Source organism: Triturus cristatus, chromosome 3_2, assembly GCF_964204655.1.
Source record: "Triturus cristatus chromosome 3_2, aTriCri1.1, whole genome shotgun sequence".
Lineage (NCBI taxonomy): Eukaryota > Metazoa > Chordata > Amphibia > Caudata > Salamandridae > Triturus > Triturus cristatus.
In genome coordinates, this window is record NC_140584.1 from 815109676 (window position 1) to 815122840 (window position 13165).

At 45.3% G+C, this 13165-nt stretch overlaps 1 protein-coding gene across 2 annotated transcripts in view; it reads right to left on the reverse strand.

Annotated features, from left to right (window-relative positions):
* The window catches only part of KIAA2012 (KIAA2012 ortholog), a 747606-nt gene that overhangs the window by 3354 nt on the left and 731087 nt on the right, over positions 1-13165 (reverse strand). For both annotated transcript variants that reach the window (XM_085648973.1, XM_085648972.1), the window contains exon 25: positions 1494-1713. In XM_085648973.1, coding sequence (XP_085505099.1) covers positions 1494-1713 — 220 coding nt within the window. The remainder of the gene's footprint in view (positions 1-1493; positions 1714-13165) is intronic.

Genomic DNA, 13165 nt, shown 5'->3' on the forward strand with positions numbered 1-13165 from the left:
GTTTTGAATTATTCCTTGGTAGTTGCTGTGCTTTTATTGCATGGCTTTCTGCCCCTTTTCATCAAATTTGAATTCCTCCAGCTTTTACGATTCACTAAATAAATGCTGTTCAAACAATGTGGTTTAGGGATGATCTCTGTGAGAACCCTAAGTTGAATGTTCTGTGTTTCACCTACGACGCCAGCAGTTCCCCCACCCTGTCCTCCCCCCAGCGCCTTGAGACCCTTACGGGTGAGTAGTTGTGCTTTATAAACCCAGATGATTGATTGATGTTTATTTATTTGTTTAAAAAGTTCAAAACTTTGTAGCGTAACTGCCTCAGTGCGTTATAGGTGAAGAACTGGTGTTGTGGTGTTGTGATGGAATGCAGCAGTTGTGCTGTAAGAGAGACAACTTGGATCATGCCAATTCCAAGCTGTGGTGAGGATGGTCTGTATGACCTAGATGCCAATGTTCTGCACAACCGCTGTGGTACTACTGTGTGGGACCACCTCAAGTAGAGATGATAAATATGGACACACTGGCCATTCTGGGATTTACTCCATAGGCTGCAGGCCAGGAGGCTGCTTTGCGACCAGGGTGGATTGCAATGACCCAACCATGCAATGTATCTCTGGTTTGAGTATGTTGGTCAGGGCTGATGTGGGTTTACAGGCCAGCCCCAATAATAAAGTCTTTGTTGTGGCAAAGCAAGCTTGCCTTGTAGACCAGGTGAAATGGCACTTGTGAAGATATTGAACACAATGGGACAGAAGTCAGAGAACTGATCTTTGTTGCACCTTGCTTCTCACCTCCTGTCAGAGCTGCTCCTGAATTTGTTCTATAGGAAAATCAGAAGATTTCCAGACAGGCCAGCGCTCCCAACGGAATCATTCTGCGTGTGCCCTAATAGCCTTTCCACGCAGACTTGTTTATAAACCTCAGCTTTCTCGATAGATCAGTATTCCATATATGTTGCTCTGCTGTCCTAAACTACATTTTGCAACGCTCATTATAATAAGATCCTCTCATATTAATTTTAATTCCACCTCCCCATCTTTTAGGGTGTATTTAATCCAACAAGCTTATCTTTAATCTGCACTTCAGTCGTTAGAATTGGGGTGCAATAGGGCCCTCACATCCCCGAGCCCGGCTGCCACCTCCTCTGGTGCACTGATGATGGTTGGGTACCTGCCTCCAAAATTCTTCTCCATTACTGCCTCAGGGGCCATACTTCATGGTACAGAGGATTTCAGCTTAGCCATCTGCCCTTGTTCTATGCTGTGATTACTTCCTTGTGTCTGTCCTAGGGTTTTTATTAATTCCTTTGCTGTTTTTATCCTCTGCCATTTTTGCTCGAAGGCATTGCTTCCACTTACCACACTTTCTGTGAAGCATCTTCTTGTGTTGCTATGGAGCAACTGCCCCTTGCCCCCTCAATATATGTTATTACACCCCATAACATAACAAATCTCCCATGCATGGTTAGCTCCCACAAATCATGGGTACAGTACCTGGCGAACAGCTGAGCCTGTCTCTGTGCTTCCACCACGACCACTCTGTGTTGCTCGGCAGTTCGCTGCTGTCGCTCCTCCTCTTCCCGCCGGGCCCGCTCCTCTATCTCCTGCTTCCGGCGGTAGTACTCCTGGCGTTCGTGCTCTGCCATCCCCTGAAGCCGCAGGCGCTCCTCAGCTAACTCTCGTTCACGCTCCAGCCTCATCTTCTCTTCCAACTCTGAGGAAAGGGAATTGGAGTATTTGTTAAACAGCAGCGAGTAAAGAGTTACAAGGAGTGAATTGAGACCCTGGATTATCCATGGTCTCGGCAGCTGAAATCCAGTCCCCTTGTTTTTAGTTTCTCATATATGACTGGCTGAAATTTGGGAAAGAATTTGGAAAGGTGTTATTCATAAAGCTATTCCACATCACTCATCTCACTTTGTTACTGTCTCCAGGTTGAGTGCAGTGGCATAATCTAAGGGTTATGATGGGCCTCAGGAATGGGCCATAACTTCTTCGCGTTACTGGTTCAACTGAATGAGTGACCGGAGACTGCCAGCGTTCAGTGGATTCATCTTCTAAGACATTAGCTCCTTGGAGCTGTCTCTAGGTAAGTTGAAGCCCTAGTCGAGGTGTACAGTTTTTGTGCTACCTCGCCGTTTATTTGGCACTAGTGTATCTAAAACGATTTTTGACACCACCTCCATAGAATACTACAAGTGACCACTTGTTTGCCCTCTGAACAGAAATGATATTATAGTGTCCTACGTGAGCTGAGATACAGTGACTACAGATACAGTGTGTCGCTCACTGAGATCAACAAGGAACTGGTGCATGGCAGTATGGCACCATCCCTACAACGTGACCAGAAGTTGCAACAACAATCATTATGTTCACTGCTTACAACACCCAGGCCTGTCGATGTGACCCTGTGTTGCACAAGCAGACATTCAAGGACAAGACAGGCACAGTGCAAGCCCATACTATTTAATGGCCTTTCCTATTTTTTGCAAATGGTTCCTCAACTTGCACCACCATTATCCACGCTATGCTGAACCCTGTGGTCTTTAATGGGGTGAGTAAAGTAGGAAATCTCCTGCACATGCCAGAACCATCCCATAACTAAAGGCAGAAGTGATGGGATAAAAACTGCAACATGGAAACGAGGAGAATGATTTCTCTCTCACCACCACAGGCAAGAAGCTACGCCACCTCCACGGTCCTTACATGCACTGCAGAGCAACCACCACCAGTCCAAGTTGTTTTAACTTCAAACTGATGCATGTCACAAAAACATAAAAATCTCTCTTAATAACCTTCCATTGCAAGACATTACAGTAATGATCTGAAACCTAAAAACATTGGCATTTGCCCGTAACCAACAGTAACAGCCACTTGTGCCCTGCACAGGACATCACACGTGACATCCAGATGCCGCCACAAATAACATCATGGATGAAATCCCTCAACATCACCACAAAAGCTGCAATCTATTGACCATTCTAAAATATGTTCCGGCAATCGATTTTCTCTCGCAGTCTATGGTTGTAGACAGTGGTCTTGCTGCCTTATCACTGCCTTTAATGTGTTAGTGGACAGAGCTGGCTTGTGAGTGTGACTGCAGCATCCTTTATTATTTAAGGCACTGCTATGAAGAGGCGAGGGCGCCCCAGACTACTTGGCCTCACAACATGCAGGCTCAGTCACCTCATTGAACTGAGCTCATGGTCATTACCTAAAGGTTGAATCTGAGTATAAGGAATCCATGCAGTGGCGGTGCGTCCATTGGGGGCGTTGCCCCACTAATGCCACGGCAGAAATCAATCTACTTCTGATGCTTATTGCAGCAATCAGGACTCCTGATTGGAATTAGCGTCAGAAGTAGAACACGGACGCTGAAGGGGGTGGGGCTGCGGCAGCACTCTCAGGGTTGAGTGACAGCACGCTAGTGCGCATGTTCGTTTTTGGGCTGATAATTTTTACGATCAGCCCGAACATGCGCACTAGTCTTCCCCTTAAGAGACCGAGGGTTGCTTCATGCGCAGCCCCCAGTCTCCTAATGGGCAGGGAGTATCCCTGCCCTCAACCAATCCTGGCGCTGCTGGAGCAGCGACTGGATTGGCTGAGAGGCAGAAGACGTTGAAGGCGCCAACACACCGGACCCCTACCCAGGAGCAGACAGCAGAGGCGGCGCGGACCCGCCCGGTCAGGTAAGATAAAGTTTTTTTAAACTTTATTTTTAAACCCCCCGCCTGGCCCCCACCCCCGCGAGACCCCCAGAGAAACCCCCCAGCGAGTATTGCGAGCCGCGACTGGTGGAACGAAGTGCACGAGAACGGCTGCTCGGAGGTAAACCACTTCTTTTATAACACGCGGCGTAGATTCTATTTTGATTTGTAACTTACAGTAAGAAAATCTATCCTGAATTTCCTGTTCAAAGTTTGCCAGCGCCCAACTTACTATGGCGGGGATACAACTTTGAAGCGCTTTAAAGTCGGTTTTGCATTTGAGCGAGTGCCAGCCGCATAGTATTGTAACATGAAGTAGTGCAGTAAGTTTCACAGTAGTACTCCCTAGCACTCAGTGGACTTGTGCACACCACAGTGTCAAATCTGGTAGGGTTTGCTTTTTTACCGAATTTAGGACCTCGGTTTGTTGCTCGTTTCATTCTTGGAGTCATAGACGCGGATAATCGCCCGAACTACCAGATGCCACTTTTTGTTTAGAATTTCATGCATTAGTAAAATGACTAGTTACAAATGGTGTGCCCTCGCTCCAGCTGCTAACTTGATCTGTTTTTAGACATACTTTGGTAATCTTTACAGTTTGTTTTTGGAACACACTGGGAACACACTGGGATGTATGTGGCACTGTTTGTATTTTCATATTAGCTAGGATAATCCAATGTTTTTTTAATTTACGCTCTACACATAGAGAACGTTCTACAAAAAACACGGAGAAGAAAGTTAGAGATAAGTTTTATTTTATTTTATTACCGGGCCGCTCCCCCCACGAACCCACGCTACTCTCCCTCCCCCCAACCGTCATGCCGGCTGCGACTCCACACTCACGCTATGTACTGAATGCACGGGATAAACAGTGCCCTCATCCAAGACTATTCAAAAACTACTGCTGTGAACCCATATCTAGAATATGTATTCTATCAGCCTGTCCTTTTATAGGTGACGTTTTGGCTTTGAAAATAATCAAACACTAAGTCATAAAACTGTGTTTTTAACATCTATTTAACATGCATTCATACTTTGATGCCTGTCTTGTTTGAGCAAAGCATGGGTGTGTTACTTGGAGGATTAGTGCTTGGGTGTGTGCTTGGGACATTAGTGCACAGGTGTGTTCCTGGAGCATTAATGCATAGGGTGTGGCTGGACCATTAGTGTACAGGTATATGCCTAGAGCGTTAGTGCACAGGTGTGTGCGTGGAGCATGATTGCACAGGTGTGTACTTGGAGCATTGGTGCACGGGTGCATTAGTGCATGGGTGTGTGCTTGGGGCATTAGTACACTCCGAAGGGTACTGGCGATTGTTTCCTTCTGCTGAGGTGCGTTTTGCACTTTTGTTTATATTTTTCACCAATGATTATGTCATGTTCTACAACAGGAGTATAATATAGGTCTATTGGGGCCTACAGCACACATTTATAAGAGTTCATAAGAGTGCCATTATTAGAGTTTGGGCTAAAGGATGGTGTGAGGTGAGAGTGAGACTGATAAAGAGTATGTGACTTTGCACCGTTTGCTTAGTTTGTGTTTTTGGTGTTGAAGGTTGCCGTGTTTAAATTACGTTTTTTTAATATCTGACTGAGAAGTAGAGTGTTTGGGTGTTGGTTAATTTTGAGGTCTCGCCTAGCTATTGCGATAGCAATCGCTATGCAAGACTCTAGTAAAGGGACTCCCAAAAGTGCTCCCAAAAGCGGATTGCATGGCGAGCACGCGCACAATCACGTGCATCGTGCCGCCATGCAATCCGTTTGGCATCGTACTTCAAAGGGTCCGCTCCCCCGCCCCCGCCAAGCGCGCGCGCCACGCTTCGCCGGGCTTGTCTTGTTTCCATTTGGCTTTGACAAAGGCAGCAACAGGTTTATTTTTGTATCGCACTTTCACTTTAATTGCTATTGTTAAAGTGAAAGCGCAATGCAAACAAACACGCGGCCGCATTCGCACATTGGTGACACCTTATGTGATTACTTTATTACAATGCAGCTTGCGTTCTGACAGGCTTCCATGGAGTGCTGCCGAGCGTTCGAGTCATTGCACCCCTTCCCACTCCCCCTTGTTTTATTTGCAGCCTGCACTCCGACAAGTTTGTATGGAGCTCAGTTTTCGTATCACCACTTCTAAAACACCCACCTTTATCTCGCTCCCCCACCTGCCCCGTTGCTGCTTCAACTCTCTCCCAAGAAACCAGTCTGCAGCCTTTCCTGGTTATTTTGCACACAATCTCGAGCCCTCAGATGGTCCCTGAGTGGCCTGCTTGCAGCACGCTATAGAAGCTCCCCTCACATGAATGTGCCCGCGAGCAGTGCATTTAAAAGACCCAGTTTGCGGAGTATCGCGTACATGGAAAACAGGCAGTTTGGTCATTTACTGATCTCGCTCCCCCACTTGCACTCAGTTTCATCTCGCGCCCCCACCCCCTTGTGCATGGTGCTCTCGTCTTCGTCCCTCCCACCACTTGTCATGTGGCACATTCCATAAAGGTTTCCAGACACTGGAATTCTGTCTCCGATCTTGTCACGTTATGCATGCCATAATGGCTTCGAAACACCGGAATTCTGCACTGCAGCAACCACCACCAGTCCAAGTTGTTTTAGCTTCAAACTGATGCATGTCAGAAAAACATAAAAATCTCTCTTAATAACCTTCCATTGCAGGGACATTACAGTAATGATCTGAAACCTAAAAACATTGGCATTTGCCCGTAACCAACAGTAACAGCCACTTGTGCCCTGCACAGGACATCACACGTGACATCCAGATGCCGCCACAAATAAAATCATGGATGAAATCCCTCAACATCACCACAAAAGCTGCAATCCATTGACCATTCTAAAATATGTTCCGGCAATCGATTTTCTCTCGCAGTCTATGGTTGTAGACAGTGGTCTTGCTGCCTTATCACTGCCTTTAATGTGTTAGTGGACAGAGCTGGCTTATGAGTGTGACTGCAGCATCCTTTATTATTTAAGGCACTGCTATGAAGAGGCAAGGGCGCCCCAGACTACTTGGCCTCACAACATACAGGCTCAGTCACCTCATTGAACTGAGCTCATGGTCATTACCTAAAGGTTGAATCTGAGTATAAGGAATCCATGCAGTGGCGGTGCGTCCATTGGGGGCGTTGCCCCACTAATGCCACGGCAGAAATCGTTCTACTTCTGATGCTTATTGCAGCAATCAGGACTCCTGATTGGAATTAGCGTCAGAAGTAGAACACAGACGCTGAAGGGGTGGGGCTGCGGCAGCACTCTCAGGGTTGAGTGACAGCACGCTAGTGCGCATGTTCGTTTTTGGGCTGATCATTTTTACGATCAGCCCGAACATGCGCACTAGTCTTCCCCTTAAGAGACCGAGGGTTGCTTCATGCGCAGCCCCCAGTCTCCTAATGGGCAGGGAGTATCCCTGCCCTCAACCAATCCTGGCGCTGCCGGAGCAGCGACTGGATTGGCTGAGAGGTAGAAGACGTTGAAGGCGCCAACACACCGGACCCCTGCCCAGGAGCAGACAGCAGAGGCGGCGCGGACCCGCCCGGTCAGGTAAGTTAAAGGTTTTTTTAAACTTTATTTTTAAACCCCCTGCCTGGCCCCCACCCCCGCGAGACCCCCCGCGAAACCCTCCAGCGAGTATTGCGAGCCGCGACTGGTGGAACGAAGTGCACGAGAACGGCTGCTCGGAGGTAAACCACTTCTTTTATAACGCGCGGCGTAGATTCTATTTGGATTTGTAACTTACAGTAAGAAAATCTCTCCTGAAATTCCAGTTCAAAGTTTGCCAGCGCCCAACTTACTATGGCGGGGATACAGCTTTGAAGCGCTTTAAAGTCGGTTTTGCATTTGAGTGAGTGCCAGCCGCATTGTATTGTAACATGAAGTAGTGCAGTACGTTTCACAGTAGTACACCCTAGTACTCAGTGGACTTGTGCACACCACAGTGTCAAATCTGGTAGGGTTTGCTTTTTTACCGAATTTAGGACCTCGGTTTGTTGCTCGTTTCATTCTTGGAGTCATAGACGGGGATAATCGCCCGAACTACCAGATGCCACTTTTTGTTTAGAATTTCATGCATTAGTAAAATGACTAGTTACAAATGGTGTGCCCTCGCTCCAGCTGCTAACTTGATCTGTTTTTAGACATACTTTGGTAATCTTCACAGTTCGTTTTTGGAACACACTGGGATGTATGTGGCACTGTTTGTATTTTTATATTAGCTAGGATAATCCGATGTTTTTTTAATTTACGCTCTACACATAGAGAACGTTCTACAAAAAAACCGGAGAAGAAAGTTAGAGATAAGTTTTATTTTACTTTATTACCGGGCCGCTCCCCCCACACCCCACGAACCCACGCTACTCTCCCTCCCCCCAACCGTCATGCCGGCTGCGACTCCACACTCACGCTATGTACTGAATGCACGGGATAAACAGTGCCCTCATCCAAGACTATTCAAAAACTACCGCTGTGAACCCATATCTAGAATATGTATTCTATCAGCCTGTCCTTTTATAGGTGACGTTTTGGCTTTGAAAATAATCAAACACTAAGTCATAAAACTGTGTTTTTAACATCTATTTAACATGCATTCATACTTTGATGCCTGTCTTGTTTGAGCAAAGCATGGGTGTGTTACTTGGAGGATTAGTGCTTGGGTGTGTGCTTGGGACATTAGTGCACAGGTGTGTTCCTGGAGCATTAATGCATAGGGTGTGGCTGGACCATTAGTGTACAGGTATATGCCTAGAGCGTTAGTGCACAGGTGTGTGCGTGGAGCATGATTGCACAGGTGTGTACTTGGAGCATTGGTGCACGGGTGCATTAGTGCATGGGTGTGTGCTTGGGGCATTAGTACACTCCGAAGGGTACTGGCGATTGTTTCCTTCTGCTGAGGTGCGTTTTGCACTTTTGTTTATATTTTTCACCAATGATTATGTCATGTTCTACAACAGGAGTATAATATAGGTCTATTGGGGCCTACAGCACACATTTATTAGAGTTCATAAGAGTGCCATTATTAGAGTTTGGGCTAAAGGATGGTGTGAGGTGAGAGTGAGACTGATAAAGAGTGTGTGACTTTGCACCGTTTGCTTAGTTTGTGTTTTTGGTGTTGAAGGTTGCCGTATTTAAATTACGTTTTTTTAATATCTGACTGAGAAGTAGAGTGTTTGGGTGTTGGTTAATTTTGAGGTCTCGCCTAGCTATTGCGATAGCAATCGCTATGCAAGACTCTAGTAAAGGGACTCCCAAAAGTGCTCCCAAAAGCGGATTGCATGGCGAGCATGCGCACAATCACGTGCATCGTGCCGCCATGCAATCCGTTTGGCATCGTACTTCAAAGGGTCCGCTCCCCCGCCCCCGCCAAGCGCGCGCGCCACGCTTCGCCGGGCTTGTCTTGTTTCCATTTGGCTTTGGCAAAGGCAGCAACAGGTTTATTTTTGTATCGCACCTTCACTTTAATTGCTATTGTTAAAGTGAAAGCGCAATGCAAACAAACACGAAGCCGCATTCGCACATTGGTGACACCTTATGTGATTACTTTATTACAATGCAGCCTGCGTTCCGACAGGCTTCCATGGAGTGCTGCTGAGCGTTCGAGTCATTGCACCCCTTCCCACTCCCCCTTGTTTTATTTGCAGCCTGCACTCCGACAAGTTTGTATGGAGCTCAGTATTCGTATCACCACTTCTAAAACACCCACCTTTATCTCGCTCCCCCACCTGCCCCGTTGCTGCTTCAACTCTCTCCCAAGAAACCAGTCTGCAGCCTTTCCTGGTTATTTTGCACACAACCTCGAGCCCTCAGATGGTCCCTGAGTGGCCTGCTTGCAGCACGCTATAGCAGCTCCCCGCACATGAATGTGCCCGCGAGCAGTGCATTTAAAAGACCCAGTTTGCGGAGTATCGCGTACATGGAAAACAGGCAGTTTGGTCATTTACTGATCCCGCTCCCCCACTTGCACTCAGTTTCATCTCGCGCCCCCAACCCCTTGTGCATGGTGCTCTCGTCTTCGTCCCACTAACCACTTGTCATGTGGCACATTCCATAAAGGTTTCCAGACACTGGAATTCTGTCTCCGATCTTTTCACGTTATGCATGCCATAATGGCTTTGAGACACAGGAATTCTGCCCGATAGAATGTGGCCATTAAAAGTGTTTGTCAATTAATAAAGTTTTGATAGAGCGCTCCCGAAACGGTGGGACCTACTGCGTCCTCTTTCCCATCTTTCTACTTTTGCTGTAAGCTTTAATTGTACTTTTCTCTTTCTGGTTCAACAGAGTGAGCCAAGTGCGCCCCTACAACTGCAGGAAGCGGCTCACCGTAAACAGCCGCACCCCAGAAAGGCTTCTACAGATCAAAAGAAATCGTGGTCTGCACCGCAACACTAGCCTTGCAGCAGAGAAGCCAAGATGAACCAGTAACATTTCCTTATTTGCCCGCACTGCGCTCTGAAATCCCTGCTCTCTGAAATCCTCTCCTACGCTGCAGTTTAATGAGATGGTAAAAAATTCAATGAATCAGAAGTCAACTTTTTGTCTGCTTAGTATGGACAGTTTATGTGCAAAGCGAAGCATTTCAGCTGAGCTCAGGTCAGGTAAACCGTAAACGATGTTGCACTCCTAATTAAGGCGCATGCTCAGATTTGCCGAGATTCATTATTTTTAAATAGCCACATCTGATGCTGTGAACAAAGTGACAGCTAAGACTGCAATGTGCAGAGCTTCGTACAGTCACACGCCATTTTGCAAAAGAGTATCTGCAGTCCAGCTCTAGCCAGCACTTCGAGCAATAAAGCTAAAGCAGACATTTTTAACAAATGGCATCTGCTTGTAAGTCTCTCACACCAGCTATACAAAGGGTAAGAAGTCTGCCATTGCAGAAAAAATACAACGGTAGAATTGGTGTCTGCTACTGCACGGTGCTGCAGAGGCAGTATCATTATGTTTTCATATCAGTTTTTATGCACTAAAGTGTGCTTTCTTTCCCAGAGGTACGGATGGTTCTTATAAATATTTTAGGACACGAGTGCGATAATGTGCTGCATCCAGGGCACAAGTCCTAAACAAGCATTTGCATTGCAATAGGTCTCGCATTTACGCAAGTTTAAGCTATTGGTCTTGTAAATAACAATGCGTTTTATTTGTTTCAAAAACCAAAACATAAGTAAAAGGCATTGTCATTAACAATGCCAATAGCTCAAACTCACGTAAATGCGAGACCTGTTGCATTGCAGATGCTTGTTGATATTTGATGATGGTACCGGTGTTATGTTGCTGGTTGGTTTTTGATGTTTGAAGGAGGTGTCGGTGTTGTGCTGATTGATTTTTTAATGTGGTGCTAGTGTTGTTTTGCTGCTTGTTTTTTTAAATTTGAAGGTGGTACCAGTATTGCGTTGCTTGTTGGTTTTTGATGTTTGAAGGAGGTGCTGTGGTGTTGGTTGATTTTTTTGTTTGAATAGTGGAATTTCCTGCATGCGTGGCCAATTAAATCATCAGTGTGCAACTACCTGTAAATATGGTGATACATAATGTTCCCCATTTGTCCAATGTAGCACTGCAGATAATCACACATTGGTGCATGATTTTTAGTTCATTTTGGCCTAGGTACACGTCAACATTAGTGACTTAGCAGCTACAGTGGTTGTGAAAAGCATTCCCCAGGACTCACTCTTTTTTGGAAATTTCACGGTACAAAAATAGCTTATTTTGAAGGGAAAAAAATTAAATACATATTTTGACTGACACCAGACACCTCTGTCCTGTGCATAGCTGACGCATGGCCTGGTATCATTTGTGGAACTTTTAGCTAGCCTTGCATTTTAGCCCTGGGCCCCTGAATTCCATGTTTTGTAGTTTAATTTTGAACATTTTGAATGTGGGCTCAACAGATCCAATTTGCAAAATTCTAATGGCTAAAAATCCAAGACCAGCTGAAAGAGTCATGCATACTGAGCCTCACGCTGTTTAATTTATATAAAATGTGTATGAATTAACTAGTTCAATGAAAAGCATCTATAAATATATGACCGTGACCTTCAGTACAAACCATCACTTGTGAAAGAATAGTACAAAGTGCCACAGATGGACAAAGCATGTGGTAGGCTGACGTCTGATATGCATCCGATTAGACTGACAGTTTTGCCAGTCACTGTCTTTGTTAGAACAGTTTCACAATTGCTTTATTAACCTTCCTGCTATCTCAAATTTGCTTGAAAATGCACCATTTGCCCACTCTTTTTTCAAAATTTTCTCGGGGGTAGAACCTCCCCAAACCCTCCAAAGGTTGTTCCGGCTCGCTTGCTACGCTCACTCGCAACATTACAGTTCGGCTATTGTTTTACGTCTTCACCACTTTCAAATGTCACCAGCCGCCACTGAATCCGTGACCTGTTTCCAGGGTCGTCTCTGTGACACGTGGTAGTGAGAATGGTTCAAAATAACTTAATTCTTCCAAATTCATACGGTTTAGAAACGTCATCTCATAACCACAGCCCAATCAATAAAGCTTGTGCACATAGAAGACCTTAGGTCCCAGGATAGACTGAAACCCGCTCATTCAGATGTGTTCATTTTCAAGTCGGAGACATTAAATATCCTGTAAGTTGCTCATTCTTTTTTCATTTTACCCCTAGAAGAGTGCTTCACTTGATCTGTAAACTGGTGACATCTTGTTGAGTTAATTCTCACATTTTAAATTACACTGGCTTTTCTTTTGCAACACTAATTGTGTTGGCATTACTCCTATGTGCCACTACCTACCACTCAACAGATACGAGTATAGTGCCAAGTGTGTCTTGTTCACAAGTGATTCGCAGCACCTTACGGCGCTGCACACTTCCTCGTGCTCACTATATGTCAGGGCCATTCTCGTTTTTAACTGCAGCCATTCCATTCACAGACAGAGAAACAGACGACGGACACAATGTTATGTTTCATTGGTTCCAAGTAGCTTTATAAGTTTTATTGTGCTTAGTAAGTAATGAGTATAGTAGCCTTTGTTCTACAAAGAGGATGAGTTGTGTGTTTTAATATTCTATCCTTGGTTGAAAGTACACTCCAGTTTGGAAGCAAATGTTTAATTATTATAATCATTTATAACAATCCTGGATTTTGCATAAAATGAGAATGTGTGTTTTTGTAATTCTCTCGTTAGGGACAGACTTATGATTATAGTCACAGCAATATGCAAATTAAGGATTGACCCTACAGTTTCTGTCATCCTTTGAATACTTGCTTAGTGAAGAACCATTAAAAGTATTTTATTTTTGCTTCTCTTGTTCATCCCTGTCATCTGTATCAAATCTAATTGTAACATATTAAAAAGAGCCTTGAAAATGACTGCCAGGAATGCATTTTGTTTTATTTATGTTTAGTGCAGTGATAATGCTGTAAGAAGTCTGCTTTACAATGCTAGGGGCTTCATGGCGAGGTCCCCCAAAGAGCATGCTGGTTTCGCAC